At 50.2% G+C, this 20,371-nt stretch overlaps 1 protein-coding gene across 2 annotated transcripts; it reads right to left on the minus strand.

Annotated features, from left to right (window-relative positions):
- LOC122368927 (merozoite surface protein 1-like) lies at positions 1–20,134 on the minus strand. 2 transcript variants are annotated; one of them, XM_043343251.1, is made up of 13 exons: positions 20,095–20,134; positions 11,974–12,419; positions 10,102–10,267; positions 9,691–9,779; positions 8,859–8,909; positions 8,050–8,217; positions 7,488–7,654; positions 6,792–6,933; positions 6,159–6,265; positions 5,798–5,916; positions 5,340–5,441; positions 4,943–5,071; positions 1–1,225 (listed from the first exon to the last, which is right to left on the minus strand). In XM_043343251.1, exons 2-12 carry the CDS (start codon positions 12,376–12,378, stop codon positions 4,944–4,946), a joined length of 1,644 nt encoding a protein of 547 aa, XP_043199186.1. In that variant the 5' UTR covers positions 12,379–12,419; positions 20,095–20,134; the 3' UTR covers positions 1–1,225; position 4,943. The 2 variants fall into 2 exon arrangements, with proteins under 2 accessions (XP_043199186.1, XP_043199187.1); XM_043343252.1 differs by having other exon boundaries at positions 11,974–12,416; positions 20,095–20,125.
- Between the last annotated feature and the right edge of the window lie 237 nt (positions 20,135–20,371).

Here is a 20,371-nt window from a genome sequence, read left to right on the forward strand (position 1 = left end):
GATTGCAGACGATTGCATTCAGAAAGAACATGCTACATTAAACGCGGCAGTGACTATGTACAGCACGAATTGGTCACAAAAAAAAAAACAGAGCAGAATTCACGCAAGACACCCTTAAACGCAAGCAACACTTATCAGGACGATAAATGAAACGTGACGCTGCGAATTCCAATTTATAATAAAATGAAACCTGCTAGTCTCGCGACTAACTCAAAGAAGCACAGCTCACGCCTGACCAGAATGACCACAGGGCCACGGACCCGAAACAAGCTCGAAATTGCTCGAACCTGCTCTTAACCTTAGCACTATCTCCTGAGCCTCATCACTCGATATCATTCCTTTTGATTTCGTCAAACATTTCAAACCAACGTTAAATACCAAGCATTCCCAAAACTTGAATCCTCCTTCGATTTTTCCCTCAATTTCCTTTGTTTGTTTTTACTTTTTACCACAAAGTATGCCCACATCACGGTAATCCCGAGTCCTGGCTTCATGCTAATGGTATGTACCGGCGCCGGGTCGAAGGCGACGGCAGCCTACCTAGCGGCAAGACTGCGTACTAATGGGGCACGCCGGTGTCTGCACTGCGGGGCGCCTGGGCTTCAACCACCCGGCACGCATCGCAGTTCTCACACTCGCCACTCGTTCCACCGCGGCCTGTGGACGGCAGTGGACGACCACATGCACTCCACCATCCGCCGATGGTCCACTGGGATGGGGCAGTGCACGGCTCCAGATCACCTCAGAAGCCCAGGGAGCACGCACGGCCACAAGGACGGCCCCACAGAGCACGGCACTGGTCCGGGATAGCACAGCACGGGCCCTCGGGGCTCGGAGCAGCACGACACGGCCCCTCGGAGCAGCACGGCGCAGCTCCTCTGGTCTATAATACCGCTCATGGACCATAAGCCCAAATATCGATCTGTCCGCACGACCCGCGACCAGGGGTCAAGAGGTCCAGATGTCCCGACATCGACCAGAGGCGGTGCCCTCTACCTATTTCCGTCGACAGGGGCTGGCAGTCCCCACCTTTCGCCCTCACTCACATTTAACATTACAACCGGTGACGTCCCCACCGGCGGATGACGTCGCCATCACTGATACCACGTCACTGTGCTGAAACCGACCTTATGAGATGACCAAGGGTGCGCGCCGCAGGCTGGTGAAAGAGGCGTCTGTCCGTCGCGCGGCGGCTCCGTATTGCTGTCCTAGTCGTCAGCCGTGCCTGGAAACACAGCAGGGCTGAGGTCAGGGCCAGGGCAATGGGATGGATGGTAGCTGAACCGTCAGGTGATGAATGCTGGAATTTTAACCACAGTGAAACAATGAGAAATGAGTGGAACAACAGAAATTGATCTTATCAACGCTTAAGTAGAAAAACAATCTACTAAGTTAATTCTCGAATTTAAAAAAAAAGAGTGGAAGGGAAAAAATACTTCTAAGCCGTGACCGTATATGGTACGCTTCCATTTTAGCGGGGCTTTACACGAAAGGCTTCCACAAACACGAAACGATCAAAAGGCTGATATGTTGACAGCGCAACGGTACAAGCCTGGCCGGCTCGGGAATAGATAGTTGTACTTAGTTTTCTTTTTTTCGGTGCGACCGGTAAAAATTAGCGTCAAGGTGCGGTGTAAAGCTGACCGATAGCTGACCACTGCATGGCAGCGGAGGCCGGCAGGAAACTGATGGCAGTATCGCCAGCGATAGCATATGTTGGTGAAAGCACTGCCGAATTTTCTCGAGCGCACGCGACATCGCATCATTGATTGAGTGGGTAGATATAAGTCTACCTAAGTGGATTAAAACGTCAGTGAGCAAAGAAACTAGAACGGTACATACTACATACCGAAGATGGGGTTATGTAATATGGGCGGTCATTGCACGACAGGCTTCTAAAATCACGATACGATCAAATGGCTGACGTGTTGACGGCGCAACGCGCCGGGCCTGGGGTGTTTGAACACCCCTCTTGCGGTTTTTCGCAGAGTTATCAACACTGGCGGCGCTCCGCGTCGTCATTTTTGGCACTTCTCATGCATTTTTTCTGCACAAGTTGTGAAAATTTCAGACCCAGGTCACTCAAGGTTAGGTCACCAAGTGACCCAACCTCAGAAAAGGTTAGATTGCTCGCCATAGCTACACCGACTGAACGGTCACTTTGAAACATTCAGCAATTGATAAGGGTAACAATATGCATAAAATTACTACCTGGGAATTTTGATATCGGAAGGTCAGGACAATGTTGCGTCCTCTTCAGCATGTTAATGGGAAAAATTGAAAGGCGCCTCTTTTGGACAAATGTCATTCTAAAGACTCTCAAACATTGAGTTACAGGTAAGCATGATACGCTGCATCGTAAAATTGCACCCATATCCTTGCACCCAAATCCTCGTGCTCCTGAAGTCAGCTCAGTCATGAAAGGTCTCCAGCTGTTCTTTGACAATAACTTGTTTTGATAGAGACTTGCAAGAGCGATGAAAACACCTTCGATGTGTTCAATGTGACGATACAGATCGACTGATAGGAAGCATGACATTTTCCGGCCAGGTCATGAACTTGGCCTGAAGTCAAATTTCTAAAAGGATCTTCCTCTAAATGACCAGGAATGCCTTCCGCCCCTCTCCGACCCCTACTCCGTATTCACAGGACTGAGTCTCATCTTTCACCGCCGACTGGTCACGTAATCAGACTCGCCAGAGACCGGGCCGACTGACCCGCAGCGCGGTGGGCGTCACGTCATGCTGCTTCAACTGTGATCTTTTGATGTTCTACAGTAAAATTTGTCATTGTGTGCAAAAATAAATGTTAGGACATGTAATCTGGTTGACTTTATTTGCACTTTGCAGGGTCTGATTACAGATGCGCTGAAGAAGGGGTAAAGCCTGCTGGTGTTTATTCACTCGGTCGTATTTTTGCCTTGAGGAACAGCCCGTCGGCGGGGCCTTCAACCGCCGCCCGTGCCAGCCGCGGTGGCTCGCGTGACCTGTCCAGGACACCGTCCGTACCCTCGGACAAGGACACCCCGTGTACGAGCCGGCCCGTACTGGGCTTATGCCCTGAGTGTCGCGCCGGCTCACGTGCCAATAATCGCCGTTCAGGAAAAGGGCCGCCATCAGCCGAGGGCACCATCGAAGGGCAGCATTGAATTGATATCGGTTTGGACGGTGAGCTGTCACCCTTGGAGGCCCCTCTGATGGCCAATGTCCTTTTTGCTCCACCGGGTAAACAGGCGTCCTTTCCTCCCGCTTGGCGCTTCAAATAACGATAAAAATTGTTAATTGCGTGTCGGGGATATAAACAACAATTGCGACTACAATAGGGTTGACTAGCAAATAATGGAAGTGCCCCTGGCACTGGCGAACACAAATACCAGCACGTGAACACAATGTTTTCACTACCATCACAATGGTGGAGTATTTTCTAAAGAATACTATCCTTATACTGCTGCATTTAGCTCTGACAACCTGACTTTTCATGGTTCCTATGGTCCACACGATACTGTGGCGTACCACATACAAATGGTCTAACAATGGGTGGGAATCTCTCGCCAGCGCAAGGTCATCAGTGCTCAATCTCAGATTGGGGAAGTGTCTGTCGACATTATCAATTTCCTTTATAAGGCATTTGGGGTGAATATAGCATCTGTACGAGCGAATTTTTGTGAAATCAGCGATTTCAGAGGTGGAGTCATTTGAGGATGGAGAACGGTCAGTGTCTGGGGGCACCCAAGGCGCGTGCGCAAGAAACAAACACTGCAAACACGTGTCTGCACGTTGGGGTGAAATTCCTCCTCCCCCAGTGAAAACTCCTTATAGGAGGTCCTATCGTAAATCTTTGCTACAGCAATAAGAGACCCAGAGGATACTTCCCTTGGTTACTTTTTATTGTTATTGGCTCGGATCCCCAGACGCCTGGGTGAGAATGAGAGGCATGCGCTGCCCAGCTAAATCTTTTTTTTTTCAACCCACGGCGTGCTAAAGGATGGACTTTTTAACCACCTCCCCCCTCCTCCCAGGTTTACCTGATTATCTGTGCCGCTGAGCGCTGTGTTTTACCAGACCCGAAAATACACTTAAGCCGCGGGCAGATCTGGTTCGCTTTCTTTTGAGCTGTGCCCCATACACGTCAGGCTTCTACAATCACAATTAAAATAGCTGAGTTGCTAGAGTGCTCTGTAGAGCAACTGATCGAAGACCAAGCGCTGTGCAGCAGCTGAAGCCATTCACTTCACACAGCTAGAATCCACAGGAATTCCGAAATAGGTACGTACGCCAGTAAAAACAATGATTATGACCACAGCACGAAAAAAATGTTAATAACAGACAGTGTCATAGGGTGAAGCTAAACATTCTTATCAGACACTCCGTAAGACCGCTCCTGCGAGCGGTGCGGCATCAGACTGGGAGGGACGAGCGACGGCGTATTATTTTATCAGTGGGAGCGCGTGCTACACCACCTGTTGTTGCTTTACGGCCTCTCCTGCCTCGGCGACCCCTCACCTCCAACCGTACCGGCCGGCACATAAATGCTTACGCCCTCCCATGCTCTGAGTACTCCCCCCCCGTCCTAGCCGCCCGCCGGGGAGCCCAGGAGCCCCGGACGGAGCTTTTTTTAACTTTTTTTTGTATTTGCCTTCAAACGATAATCAAATCCACATTTGGATCAACACGATACTTCTATATCTATGTATAGGCGAAAGGAAAAAGTAACACATCACAATCGCCGAGAAAAAAGATGTAAAAAATAAGTGCAAGTATTTTCGTTTCTGACACACATTGAGGTACGACATGCAGGCGTCTGGATGTGTTAGTGTGTGTTCGTGTTGTGAGTGTTCGCTAGCGTATTTTTTGGCGTGTGTGAGTGCTTATGCAGGTACACGTGTGTTTAAGCAGTACGGACGGAGTGTTGTGTTTAAGCCCCGGACGGAGCTGCTACCTACCTCAGGCGGACACCACGCCCGCCTTCCGCTGTTTGGACACCTCCATCTGGTGCTTCTTGCTCTCAAAGTGCTGCGCGAACTGGGTCTCCGAGTTCATCGTCAGGTCGCACGGAAGGCAATAGAACTTCCCTGCCGGCCGCCGGGAAACCGCACGGTCAGAGCGGGGACCGGGTTTGTTTATTGGGGCTATAGGGCACGCCGACTACAAGACCATTTTGCGCCTACAAAGCGGGGGCAGGGTATACCACCTTTGGGACGCTAAGTCAAGGCTTTGTCATGTTTGGATCACCTATACCCGAACGCCCCCTACCGCACCTGAGGGCTCATCCCGTATCTCAGGACAATATCTCTCCTGCCTAAGGGCCTCCCCAACATCATTTCCTTGCTCTTTCTGTACCTGAAGGTGTTTTGTAAATGGAGTAGTCCCTACGGGGCCGCTTAGCCGCCGGTTCGGCAGTGGCTGTCCCTTTAGTCGCCTCAGCCGTGCTGGCCGCCGGCTCTGAAGTGGGAGAGAGGGGGGGGGGGCATGAGGCAGTGTAAGGGCAACATAATGGCTGCAGACGGAGGACTAATCAGAGCGAGATAGCGAATATAGTCATTTATAGCGGCTAATTTAAAGTTACAAACTAAAGCTGGCTAGGCTGAAAAGGCGTTCATGAAGGAGTTGAGAAAATGAATGAAAAAAGACAAAAATCTGGATGATTAAACTTAAAGTCATGTCCGAAAATACAGCCGTAAGACATCAGTTCCCTTGTACTAAAATGGTGTACTGCTGCAAGCAAGTCCGCGGTCCACGCATTCAGATTACAGTCGGGCCACACCACACACCCGTCATTCCAGGGCAATTCGACTCACTTTCGGCGAGCACGGGCAGCCCAAGTTTCTTAGCCTGCATCTTGTGACGGGCTCCTGTCATGTGAGTGTCCAGTTGCACCTGACAGGTGGCGGAAACGCCGCAGATCTGACAGTAGAACCTGACGGCACGGGGGAGCAGTGTTACAATCAGAAACGCAGGGCGGTCGTATTTGGGTTTTACAGTGAATAATACAGTACACACAGTACATAATATAACACAGAAACACAGTAAATAATAGTCGTTATAGATAATGTCTCTGAGTAAATATCCGATGATGGCGCTGGTATATGTTTTGCTCTAAGACCGGGAAAAGCGAATATCGACACTGGGATTCCACAGTCGTTCCGCGCCGACACTCACTTGCTCTGCGCGCCGCTGCCGGCTCCGACACTGGCCACTGCGGCGGCCGCGGGGGCGGCAGCGCCAGCGGGCTTCACACCAGCGGTCACCAGGTTAGCCGGCGACACCTGAAGGAGATGTACAGGTCAGACGCCGTTCCTGACCTACATATAGAGCCAGCGGCGTAACACTGCGCTACTTCCGTTACGGGGATGCTGAGCCACCTTGTGACCAGCCGCGGCTGAAAGCGATAGTCTAAAGTGGACAGAACTGCATAAGAGCAAGGAAAGACAAGGCGGGAGTGGTTACGGTGTTTACCCTCATCAAAGCTAACGAACAGTCCACAGCATTTACTAACAGGAATAATAAGGTGCAAAATAAAACATGCATTCAGCTCCCAGCCCGCGTGCGCCTTATCTGTCTCATTAAAAGATCTGTGAACTATATTTGCTGGTTAACGACATTCTATACGTTCGTTGCGCTTGCGCCGTAACACATGGAACTCAAAGCCTCGACCCAACTCGAATGAGAGCTGACCCAGCAGTTGCAGCCCTTCTCACCGGATATCCACGCCCAATCACCGCGGGTCCACCCGTACTTCTCCGCTCCCACACCCAAGCCCTGTCCCGCAGTGACCCTACGGCGGCCTCTCACCTGAACGGTAACCAGGTTCGAGCTGGCAGCGGCGGCGGCCGCTGGGGGCGCTGGCGCGGCGGGTGCGGGTCGCAGACCCCCGGTGACGGCGGCCGCCACAATCGGTCGGTGCTGGTACCGCTCGTGTTCCTGACCCGGCGGACTGGGGGGAGACGAAACAGAGGAAAGGGTGATGGGATGAGGGGACAATGTACTGACTGACAGTGTACTGTACTAAGATGTAGCGAGTTACTGGGGGGGGGGGGTAGGGGGGGGGAGACGAACAGAGCGCTGAGTGACGGGATGGAGGGACAATGTACTGAGCGAGTTACCGGGAAGAGACGAAACAGAGCACGGAGTGATGGCAATGTCGGGGCAGCATACTGAGTACAAATGAACATCGTAGGCTGAAGATGATGCTGGCACCTCATATGACGCCCAAAGGAAACTAACTAATGCAATGGCGACAAAAAGTTACACAGCAATTAGCACACGACTTCCCTTTCAAACTAAAACTGGCAAAGGAAAATCCAAATTATTCCAAAATAATATATCATCATGTCTTCCATCCAGGTCACGGACACGATCGGAACTTACTCCAGGCAGATTCTACTGGAACTATCTCAAAATACCCAACCAGAGCCCCCCCCCCCCTCATCCCCCCTCCCCGCGTCATCCCGTCTCCCACCCCGCCTCCGCCCTCTCTCCGTCACTCACAGCCTCTGCCAGCGGCCCGTGCGCGGGTTGAAGTAGCCCGTCTTCAGCGGCGGCTTCCCCTCCAGCTTACGCTGGTGGTTCTTGCCGGCGTAGTGCTGCGACGCGTGCTGCACGGAGGTGAAGCTAAGGTCGCACGTCTTGCAGTAGAGGTCCACCTTTGGAGTCTCCTGACAGGATAAAATGGGATGGTCAGAGTCATAGATACCGCGGCAACAAAATACAGACAGCAGAATCGGAACTCATTGCTAAATACTAGAGCAGCCGCCATACACCTATCAGGTCACACTGTAGAAAAGTTGCACATAACCTTATATTGAAACATATAAGCTCCTTGAGCTGAGCTCCAGTAGTGTACCATGAACTTCACGGCGTAAAAGACGTGCATAAAAATCACACATGGATGGTTTACCTTTACCATGTGCAACGTTCGTGTCGCCACAAGGGTCAGTCCACCCACTAAGTCACCCCGCCCTCTTATAGGTAATGATCACCCTCTTAGTCAGTCCGATAAGTCAGTCCGCCCCGTAGCCCCCCCCCCCCCTAGGGTCGCCGCTCAGCCCACCTGTTTATCGGCAGCACGCGGTATAGCCGGTGTGTCCTTCATCAGTGTGCGGGCCTTCTGCGGCGGCACCACGCGGTTTCGGCGGCAGTAGTCCTGCATGAACTGACGCAGGCGCTTCTTGTGGCACTTGCCGCTGTAGTGCATCGTCGACTGCAGGTTGCTCTCCATCTGGGGGACAGAGCGAGACGGTCAGCACGTGAGAAGGACTACAGAGGCTATATAGTCTGCGAGTTACTCTCCATCTGGAGGACAAACAAAGAAAGTGAGCACTGAGCAGGCCAGGGAATGTTACAGAGGATACACTGGAGGTCACTCTTTATCTGGGAGGGGCAGAGGACAATTAGCATGCGAGGACAGGGGATGCTGAAGAGGTGAATGGGATAAAACAAGACATTTTCTCTTTGAGGGATAGGCGATCCTGCCGACAAAATTGGAGGTCATTTTAGCAGTAAAACGACTTTATGAGCGACAAAAGAACAAGAGAAAATAGTCTAGAAAAATAATCTGTAGAAAAATGAGTTATCTGTAGAAAATGACCTACTGCCTACATGGCGCATTAACTGTTGTGACGATAAGACACTCATCATGCCCGGCAACTGGTGTAATAAGCGCTCCCCTTTTTTCAAAGTGCATCGATTCTAAATCTCTCCTTATTTCATCTTAAGTTTCCATTCATCCGAATCCACACAGGAATAGGACTGGCGGAGCTAGCCAAGGTCTCGCGCAGTCGCACATAGTTTTTCTTGTCTTTTAAAGAGCTTTATCTGAGTTTAAGTGCTTCTGCACTTGCTCGCTCGTTAAGTACTTACGTAATCAAGTCCGCCCTTTTCAGGTATAAAGATGTCTCGAGCCACGGGAAACTGTCGAAAAAAACGTGGAGTATTCGGTAATAATGACAGGAAAGATGTCTTACAGTCAAAATTGTGCAGCTCAAATTGATATTCACAACACAAAAACAGCGCAGTAAGCAAACACCTGTACAATATACCAGGACTACAGAAACGATTGATTTTTTGTGACTCCAACTTCGACTCCGTCTTCAAAATCGACTCCGATTCCGATTTCGACTCCAGCTCGATTCCATTAGTTGTTTTTAAAGTCCATATCATGAAAATGGTGTTCATGACAAATATGTTTTTATCCTGCCTGAAATGATTCTTTGCGCGTTCCAAGGCCATTGCAGATATACTTTATCAAAAACGTGCAGCTAAACTAAAACAGATTCTGGCGCAGCCGCACTTTTCTGACTTTTTTCGCTGAAAACGCTCATCCGAGACAGAAGTATGGCATTGGCTTCGACTTAACCTCAGCTTGTCGACAAGCGTAATATCATCAAGCAAACAAATGCAGGGCATGTCTTTGAGCTATGCATTGTAAGCCCCGACTCCGGAGTCGGAGTCGGTAAGATTTTTGAGACTCCGACTACGACTCCGGTCAGAACTGTCGCCTCCTGCCGACTCGACTCCGACTCCGACTCCAACTCCACAGTCCTGCAATACATATGTCAAATGAAATAAATGGAGGACACTAAAGACAAACGAACGTGGTTTAATTCTGTTCCATCAAATTGTCGGAACCGATTGCTGATAACATAAGCTGTGTGTCACACAAAGAGTGTGTCTCCCTGTGGGATGTACGTACCACGACTGAGCAGAGTTCGCACCGGTTCGGGAAGAACTTCTCCGTGACACTCTCCGGAAACGGGTGGTCCTCGCTCAGTGGGGTGTCCACTGAGGGCACAGCGAGGGTAAATGCATGGTCGTCAACACGAAAAATACACGTCTGATGAGCAGAGGGGATCGTTCAGAGCATTTATCTTCAGCTTCGTTTTCCCCAGAAGCTCGTATGATAAAGTATACCGCGAGCAGGCCAAAGGAGAAAAAACGCGGCTGCGGCAGCAACGAGTATTCACGCATCTCACGACATAGCCTCAAATGAATCACGTAATCTTATCAGGCGTCGTATTACAACCACAACCCTGGTGTTACGTGCGCTGTAGCCCCTCCAATGAGACTCCAAGCCCCAGCTCAGCAGTGTCCCCCAGCCCCTCACCGGTGGCAGTGCTGGCCGTGGCCGCCGCGCCGTCAGCAGTCTTGGCGGCGGTGGTGGCGGCCGCCGCCGGTGTCGCCCGTGTGCCTGTGGTGGTGGTAGTGGTGGTCTGTCCACCAGTAGCGGTAGTGGCAGCGGCCGGGCCGCCGTTCGGCACCGAGGCCGGCTTCTGTGGAGGGTACACAACTACCGTTCAAACGAGTTGAGGTACCGTAAACCAGAGCAACTTTGGTCCATCGGTGCAACTTTGGTCCACCATGGAAAAGATACTTTGCTGATTTTTTAAAAAATCCATCGTAATATTTGGGACATTTTTTCATGCAGGCAATTTAGCCCAATATGTGCCCTAACTATGTGTGAACAGACCTGCTTTTGTTATGTGACCTTGACAGCAGCAGAATTTTTATAATAAAAGCCTTGATTTTGGCGCAAAAAACAGAAGTTGCTAGGATGATGTAAGGAGCGGAACTGGTAAGAACTGGAGCGACACTGGCTATCTAGACAGTAAGTACATGAGTTCTCCAAAGGCTTAGAGGAAGAAAACCCCCATTTTCTTTTTATGGTCATTTTTTAGGGGTGGTGGTCAAAGTTGCAAGCACTTTTTCCGTCAAAATGCTACAACTTTGGTCCACCAGGAAATCATTCTTAGGAAGCTTCTCATCACTATAGCATACTTTTTTCGTCATTTATGACAGTCAATGCTGGAAGTTATTGATGTTGATAGTCGATTGGTTATGCTGCTGCGTCTATATTTCATTTTTAGCCCTCCAAATCCAGATTATTTCCCAGCCTGTTGTATTCCATACCTATCCAATATGATTTTTCCTGTTTCAGGTCCGAGTTGTGCCATACGATCCTTTGATCCTGCTTCACTGTTAATGCTATGGGAGGAGAAAGTGCAGGAAAGTCTAGAAAAAAAGTGGGAGGTCGTACCTATCAGAGGTACTCCTCATCTCATCCGCAAGCTCCAGCCTCCCATCCCGGTTGGCACCCGTGGACAATTCACCTTCATTTGTTAGAGAACTGTCAAGTGACTTCTGAAGGTGCTGAGTTTTGTGGTTCTTACTCCGCCGCTCATTTAAAAGCCAGAGTGCTCATGTGATTTTACTCCATCCAAAGCCCGGAACAGCCGTTCACTGTGAATCTGTTGCCCCATTGTAAACCAGTGTTTCTGTGATTGTTTTCAGCCAGTTGAAGTCCTGGTGTGTCAGGATATTTTTTAAAAGAACTTATGTGGACCAAAGATGCTCTGTAAAATACCATTTTATTCGTTAGCATTGAATAAAATAGGATTATAATCAGTGGTACAAAGTTGTAAAACCCCTCTACAACTTTGACCACTTGTTCAATAAAAAAATAAAATAACTCAAGATGCTAGCATTCTTTTACTCTAGAGCAAACTGTTGACAAAGGTTGTAGCTTCCACCTTGTAAAAAACTAGCCAGATTGGATTACAATTAAAAAAGATATTCAACAAAAACCTAAAAAGTGGTACAAAGTTGCTCTGGTTTACGGTAGTGTACAACGGTGCAATCAAACAAACGTCGCAACTTTCTCTATAGCCGAGGCAGACAGAGTGTGCAAAACTTCCTTATATATTTCTTATAACTCTGCACAGTCACGATGCATCATTCGAATAAATGGGCATCATGCTGCATAGAGGCTGGTAACTATGTCTTGTTACTTCTGGTCGTAGGTAGCTTTTCAATACATAATTGAACGTTAATGGTGTTGCTCAGCGGGTTAACAAGCCTTACCTCCAACACAGTCACCCTTGGCGATCCTACCAACAGAATTAATAGCAAAACAACAACGATTATGATCAACGAATCACCACAGCTACCTCTGCGCAGCCCAGCCAGCCACTCAACTCACCGCGGCACCGGCGGCCGGCGCTGTCTGCTGCCCGGTCTTCTCCGTCTTGACCTGTGGCTCGGTCTTAACCTGCGGCTCTACCTTGACCTGCGGCTCCGTCTTGACCTTCGTCTCCGTTTTCACCGTGGTATCCGCCTTGGCGGCCGTGCTGGTGGGCGTAGCGGCCGACGACGACTCCACGGTCTTCACGGGCGTGGCAGCCGAGCCGCCGCCGCCAGAGGCGCCGCCGCGGGTCCAGCCACCGCGGCCGCGGCCCCGCCAGCCGCCGCGCGGCGGCCGCGGCGGGCCGTACCCGCCGCCGTAGCCGTCGTACCCGGTGTAGTAGCTGTAGTAGTCGTCGTACCCGCCGCTGTAGTAGCCGCCGTAGTACGGCCGCGGCGCCGGCATGCCCGGAAAGTACGACATTGCGCTGCCGCTTAGAGCTGTGGCAACTCCGCTTCAGTCTGCTGAGTGAAAGAGATAATGTGAATGAGACAATTTAGTAATGGGCAACAACAATGTTTTCTTTGGGGCACAAATATCATTTCTAATGAAATATAATTGACGGAGCATCAACAGACTGCCAGTGGTGAGTCTAAAGGGGACTTGGGATGGTCGACTCCAGATAAAACTTCAGCAGTTAAGATTCCAAAGATCACCCAGCCCAGTCCCCACCTCAGACTCAATTATCTGAGGGCCACCAGTGACCAGGGCCCTGTTTCACCTGTGATAGCAGCACGCTGCTATCACACGTGTCAAATTGGGTTTCCATGGAAACATCAACAAGCCATGACGCCGTCAATCTGGTGTGATGTCATCAAATATTGCTGCTAACATCTTCACGGCTGCGCGATCAAACAAATGTTATCAAACGCATTCAACGAGACAGCAACTCTGTTCCAAACACAGCTCACGGATTACACGAAACGTCATTAGTGTGACATCACATTACGCCAGCTCGCGCAATTTGATAGTAGCGTGCTGCTATCACCGGTGAAACAGGGCCCAGGCATCACACGTGTCAGCTTAGGGGGCTTGGCATGGGTGTCAATTTCTGCTGAGTTGTGGGTGCCCAAGGCCCCAAGCTCTAGAAATCCGCTGCAAGACATTGGCCCATGCTGCCTGTTGTGACTGCAAAGCCAGGCCGGCATAGATTTGGGACTTCAGCTCAGGCACGTGCAACCCAGCAGAAATTGTTACCCCTGGGCCTCAGAATTTGGATGATCATTATGTACCCATTGATCAAACTTGTGACTCAAATGTAGAGTGTAGCAAGTGATGTTAGCATTGATTATGAGGTCTTGTCATCTTGCTTAACCCGCGCCCCGTAGGGCTACCGGCGGACCCTACCACCCGTAGGGGGGGGGGGGGCGTTTCGGCCCCCCCCCCTAAGATCTCGGAAAGTTACCGGCCGATTTTCAAAATTCAAACGGCGTTCGATAGCCCCATCCGGGAACTACCTTGTGACCAAATTTCATTGACCTAGGTCAAACCGATGACGTCACAGGTCAGGTCAAAGGTCAGATTTTCACCGTTCACAGGCAATTCAAGAAATGTGCTGTGAAAGCGAGTAAATTGGTAATTTATTGAAAACCATCGATGGTACATTGTTCGTCAAACACATACTTTGCTATCTGAGGTCACTGATACCAGGTCAGGTCACAGCGAGGTCAGGTCACCGGGGGTCACAATATGAATGTGTCATGTGATACATGTTTTATGGTCCATTTTACATGACAAATGCGATTATGTGGGTTAGGCAGCCTTTGGGGCCAGCCTAGGTCACGTTTTGGTGAAGGTCAGGTCAAGGTCAGGTCAAATTAGGTCAAATTTCAAAGTTGATATTTTTGCATAAAATGGGTATCGATTCGATGCAGCTCGTCACGGGGAGTCTAATGGTGGTCTTCGTTTTGCTCTACGAGTTTTAGAATTGCCAAAAATGGAGTTTGAAAATTTGACGTCATCATTCTTGAACAGTTTTTTCGCTATAACTTGGCCAAAAAACGAGGTATCGATCTGAAATTTGGTATGTAGATAGAAGACGGTAGGCACTATCACATATATTCCGGTTTTTTCGAAACTCAAAAAACTTTTTGGATTTTTTGGCGAATATATCCAAAAAAAATGCTTTTTTGATTTTGGGGGTCAAAACTCAAAAAGTTCAAAAATTCGAGATAGCAGTTTTGTAGCCCTGTCAATTCTACACCTTTTATGTCTTGATCATTTTTCTGTATCTTCAAAGCTGTAGTCCTGACAGGTCTTCTCGCGAAGGTCTTTTTTCGGTCGAAAATGACAGAACATGACGTCACTCTGACGTCATTTGTGGCCAACCTATCACGGCCTCTGGAAAAATTTTTGGTCACAATGTGTAAAATTGATGCCCGGAGGGGTCCTGAAAGTTTGGTGGCGATATCTCCAGCCGTTTAGGAGATATCGACCAAAAAGGACAGGGGGGGCCGTTTCGCCCCCCCCCCCACGGGGCGCGGGTTAAAAATTTCTTAATTTGCTCATTTATCTACACCAAAAATTTATTTGTCCATCCATACACCAAAAATTATTTGTGCATCCATGGCCCATTCGCCAAAATTTTGGTGCACAGATTACAGAGTTATGCCAGACGCTGCACCAAAATTTCAGCAACTCCACCTGTTACAACAGACACGGGACGACGGTGAAAACAGGGCGCCTGGGGCGATTTGATCAAGGTTCATGAAATTCAGTAGTCACATGTGACGCTTAGCATGTGGGGACTGAGGCACTGAGGGGGAGAAGTTCTAAATGTCACGTGACTAATATGCCCCCCAGCGCCCTGATTTCACCGGCGTCCCAGACACGTTGACGGTAGCATATATTTTTTGCAGTCTGGGTGCCTGGTACTAAAGCGCATAGGTAGGTACCAACCCGACTGGAAAAAATGCACGCTTTCGTCGAGAACTCGAGCGTAGTTGGGCGTTTGCGCCGAAATTTTTCGGCGTACTTCGGCGTAAATCGACGGCTTGCGCCGAAATTTTCGGCGTACTTCGGCGTAAATCGACGGTTTTCTCTATCTCTCTATCGCAAACGGCTCCGGAGCAGTCGCGAAAAACCCGTCAGAGGGTGGCACCAACCTCCCTCGGCCGGCGAGGGTTAAATGTCTTCGGAAGTTAAACATCTTAAATATCACTTATCTTGTCTCGTGTTCGTCTCAGGGTATTTAAGTCATGTTCAGTGAACCTGATTGTGACTCTCCCACGGCGGGAACAGTTCACCGATCGAGAGTGAGGTTATGGATTGTCGGATCCCCTAGTTCAGATAACGTATGCTATCGTTTGCGTATTGACCGTTGTGATTCCTGTATTTCCGGCGTGTGGTTTGCGAGCAGACGCTGGCAATCGGTCCCGCGTGGCCTGGTATCTGCCCGATCCCATCGGCCGTGCTTGCACCACGCCTGTTGAAGGCCCCGTCAGGCGTCAGTCACCGGCTGGGCACATACTGCTGATCAGAGCCGGGCAACAAAATAAAGGTTACGTTATGGAACATGCCAGTGAGTTTGTGAGTCAGGAGATTTTGTGATAGCGAACGCTGGTGCTCGGTCCCGCATGGCCTGCTGATGTCTATTGTCTGCCCGATCCCATCGACCGTGCCAACAACCGTCTGTAGACAGTAGTCACTGGAAGACAGCCACACACACACGCCAGCCCCCCCCCCTCGACGAAAAGTGCGTGGCTACAGCCTGCAGCCATCAGTAAGCCTTGAAAATTTTCGGCGCATGAAGCATGGCTTGGTAAAATAATTTCGGCGCATAAGCCCTTGCGCCGAAATTTCGGCGCATCACCTCCGCCGAGAACTTCAGCGTAGTGGAGGCATTTTTTCCAGTCGGGGGTACCAATTCTAGACCTTACAATATGAGATGCCAATAGACATTGCTCCTAGCTAAGTTGACTGCTATGCAAATTTCAATCCGAATTAATGAAATAAAGTGAGGATCATCGTTTTCCAATTCTCACCACTCCTACCTTACCTTACCTTACCTTACCTTACTTTGATCAGAATTTTGAAAGGCTCTTTGGCCTGTGGGGTACCGTTCTCATCGAGCTCGAGGCAACTTGAATGTCAAAACTCAGTCAGGCACTGAGTACCTGATGTTTGCCCAGTGGGCGTCCAGCCTGGATTTGAAGAGGTCTACAGAGGCAGCGCTCACGACCGAGAGGGGGAGACTATTCCAGTCGTTCACTACCCGCGCACCGAACGCTTGTCTTCTCGGTCTTGATTCGGCCCTCGGCTTCAGGAGTTTCCACGGGTGACCGCGGGTGCGCTGGACTGCTGCAAGAGTGAAGAAGTCCTCTGGAAGCAGGTCCATTCCGCCGTGGAGAACCTGGTACACTTGGATCATATCCCCGCGACGTCTTCGGTAGAATAGTGATGGAAGCTTCAGTGCCTCTAGTCGTTCCTCATATGGCAGGTGTCTGATAGAGCTGACTAAACGAGTGGCTCTCCGCTGAACACGTTCGATCAGGAGTTGGTCGGCTCGGTTAAAAGGACCCCAAGCAACATTACCATACTCTAAGTGGGGGCGAACAAGTGCTCTGTACAGCAGAGGGAGTGTAAAGTCGTCAATATGCTCGAACGATCGTCTGACAACCGCCAGGATCTGGTTCGCCTTTGCCGCCGCCGCCGCTGCTTGCTTTCTGAACTTGAGGTTAGGGTCCACGTGGATGCCCAGGTCGCGTACGGTTTCAGCCACTTGCAGGTTGACCCCTCGCATCGTGTACTGGAGTTGAGCGTTGTTGGTGCCTAGGTGAAGAACCTCGCATTTGTCCTGGTTGAAGGGAAGTTGCCATCTGTCAGACCAGGCCACCACAGCATCAATGTCGGCTTGCAGAGATGCCGCTTCCGAGGGTGCTGACACGCTGCGGTAGATTTTTGTGTCGTCCGCGAACATTTTCACCATGCAGTCGACGACAGCGGGCATATCGTTGATGAAAGCAAGGAACAGGAGCGGACCGAGGACCGAGCCTTGCGGCACTCCACTTGAGACGGCAGACCAGCCAGAGAGGTGACCGTTGACGGAGACTTGCTGCTTCCGATCGGAGAGAAAAGCATCGATCCATTGAAGAAGGTTGCCTGACACACCAAGACTACGAAGCTTCAATAGAAGGCGCTTGTGAGGGACCGCATCAAAGGCTTTACGAAAATCAAGGTAAACTGTATCAACTGGGCTCCCCTGCTCAATCATCTTACTCCAGTCGTCCAGTACCTCAATGAGTTGCGAGTTGCAGGACCTCCGTGGGCGGAACCCGTGCTGGTGCTTGGAGAGCTGGTCTGTTGAGCATAGGAAATCCATGAGTTCGTCCCGGATCAGTGATTCGAGGATTTTGCACGGGATCGACGTAAGACTGATGGGACGATAGTTACCAGGAGTTTGCTTGCTGCCTTTCTTGTGAATGGGAATGACCGTTGCCGCCTTCCAAGAGTCGGGAATAACGCCTTGATCGAGAGAGGCACGATAGATGGAGGCAAGTGGACCAGCTAGTGGCCGGGATGCGAGTTGCAAGAGCTTCGGGTGTATGCCGTCAGGGCCCGGTGCACAAGTCGTCTTCAGGGTCTCGAGCTTCCTCCTCACAGCCTCGGACGTGATCTGGATCGTCTCCAACGGACGGCCAGCGTACTGTGAGGGTGGTTCGGGAATCTGTGAGACGTCTTCGGCTGTAAAAACACTGCTAAAGAAGGCATTCAAGAGGTGCGCTTTCCCGAGATCATCGCTTACCACCAGCCCGGAGTCATCTTTGAGGTTTTCGAGCCTGGCTTTTGTTCGGATCCTAGTGTTGGAGCAGCGCCAAAAGGCTTTCGGGCATTCTTTGACGTTTCTGGCTAGGCTGATCTCCAGGTCCCTCCTCAGGTTTCTTGTCAACTTCCGTAACCGGTTTCTACACTGAGTGTACCTGGTGTAGTCAATGATATTCTTTGAACACACATATATTTTCCACAGCTCTTCTTTTCGTTTCTTCAGCCGTAGGGCCTGCCCATTTATGTAAATGTTCTTGCGATTACTTTTTCTCTTACTGGTGGGGAAACAGACATTGGCAGCTTTGAGCAAGGACTCGCACAGAAACGTATACTGCTCATCCACACTGTGGTCGTCGGCAGAGCTCCAGTCAACTTCCTCCACCAGGGCGATAAACCTTGCAGGGTTTCCTTTGAAATAGTTAGGGTGCTTCATGTGAGAGTTGTTGCGGGAAGAGTAGCAGAGCACATCAAATTGAAGAATGAGATGGTCACTTTTACCTAAGCCCGCTTCATACCTCAAGTTCTGCACCATGCCGTCCTCCAGTGTCAGAATAAGATCGAGGATGTTTGGTGTCTCACCAGTGCGGTAGCGTGTCGGTAGGGTCACCTTTTGAAAGAGGAAGCAATCGTTAAGAGCTTCCAGGAAAGCATGAGAATGGTCTTCGGCTGGGGCAGAGGAAAACAAATTTTCCCAATCAATATGTGGTAGGTTGAAGTCACCACAGACGAGAAAGTGGGATGGCATAGAAGCGCAGGCCATGCGCAAGAGCTGACATAGTTCATCAGTGCTCTCCTGCGGATGGTGTGATGGACTCCGATAGACACATCCAATCAGGAGCTTGTCGCAACCTTCCAGAGTAAGTTGTACCCAAACATTTTCAATGTAGGTGTTCAGGCCAAAAGATAGCTCTGAGACTTGCAGGTCATTCTTTACATAGATGCAAACACCTCGAAGGCTACTAGATCCTAGCTTGGGCTGGAGAGGGTCAAAGCTTGGATACATGGAGTAACCAGGCACATCCAAAAGTGCGAGAGAGATGGGAATTACTTGTGCTTTGGGTATGACCTCTGCAATTAGCATGACATCAGGTTCATCGCCAGCAATCTTCATGCATAGCTCATCCCTCTTATTTGGGAACTGGTCAGCATTAGTATATAAGACTTTCAGGCTCTTCTTCCAGTCCACTGTCGTCGCTCCAAGTCATATACTTTGAGCAGGTGTATTACCCCCGCCATTCTGTGTGGACAGAGCATTAGCCTGAGGGCCACTGTGAGTTGGATGGTCTCTGCTACACCCACTAGGGGGAACAGCCAGTCCACTCGTCCCAGCTTGCTCAGCCTGCACAACTTCCTGTGGGGTTGCTCGAGCAGGGATGTCTTCACAGCCTCCGCCCCCAGACAGAACAGCAGCACCTCCCGCTGCAGGACTGGGCAGCGCAGCCAGAGGGTCAACCTGGGAACCTGATTGAGCAGGATGGTCTCTGATACACCCGCTTGGGGGAACAGCCACTCCTCTCGTCCCAGCCCCCTTGGTCTGAGCAGCTTCCTGTGGGGGCAATTGAGTCGGATGGTCATTGTTTCTTCCCTCAGATAGGGCATTAGCTCCACCCATTGTGGAGCCTAGAGGAGGGTCAGCCTGGGGACTTGTTTGAGCAGGATGGTCTCTGCTACACCCACTTGGGGGAACAGCCACTCCTCTCACCCTGGCTCCCTTGATCTCCTTGGCATCACCCTGCAGAGTTTGAGCAGGAGGGACAATGATACTGTCATTTTGGGGGTTGGCCGGCCCCCTCAGGTCCACTGCATCAGACTGGGGGCGGATGACCCTAGAGTTGCCAGCTTCACCACTGTTGGGATGTAGAGCTGTGGTGTTTGTTGTTTCAGCTTGTATCCTGACAATCTTCCCACCTCTGATGGCCAAGTTTTGTTCACCTGCCCTTTTGCGGTTGTTAAGCTCTTCTCTCAGTTTCTTGTTCAGCTCTCTTTCCTTTCTGGTCAGGTCAGGTGAAACATATATGTTGACATACTTGTTGGAGTGGCGCAGTTGAGGGGCTAGTCTTAGGATGTCATGTTTTGCTGCTGGGTGCTCAAGCGTGACTATCAGCAGCCTTGCTTTATCTGAGACGCGTCTCCCTACACGGAATGAATTTGTCACCTCCACAATCAATTTCATTTCATCCTTGATCATTGTTTTGAACAGAAGAGAATCATTCCTTGCACGTTCACTCCTGCGTCGCGTTTTGTATATATAGCTCTATATGCTTTGGGCATAGTCAAGGCATATAAGCTTAAATATAGCCAAAGTATATAAAAGCTGATAAAAACGCTTAATAGCTTAACCAAGACCATTTCATGGATATCTATAGGAATCTCCACCTTCAAACCTTCAAGCTCAAGCTGAAGCGCTCAATTCTTGGCGCTCAATTACACCCCGCGTTCGATGTCTCTCGGACGACGAAGATTCTACGTCGTCCGGCCAATCCCGCCCAAGGTCAGCGGGGGCTCGGCTGCGGTTATGGAACGTGATTGGCCGGACGGCATAGAATCTTCGTCGTCCGAGAAACATCGAACGCGGGGACAATTATGCTGTTATGTGTCGGACTCGGTTGTATGTTTATTTGATATGTGAAAACACGTAAGAAGTCTGTATGTA

Source organism: Amphibalanus amphitrite, unplaced genomic scaffold (genome assembly GCF_019059575.1).
Source record: "Amphibalanus amphitrite isolate SeventyFive unplaced genomic scaffold, NRLGWU_Aamphi_draft 000990F_arrow, whole genome shotgun sequence".
Lineage (NCBI taxonomy): Eukaryota > Metazoa > Arthropoda > Thecostraca > Balanomorpha > Balanidae > Amphibalanus > Amphibalanus amphitrite.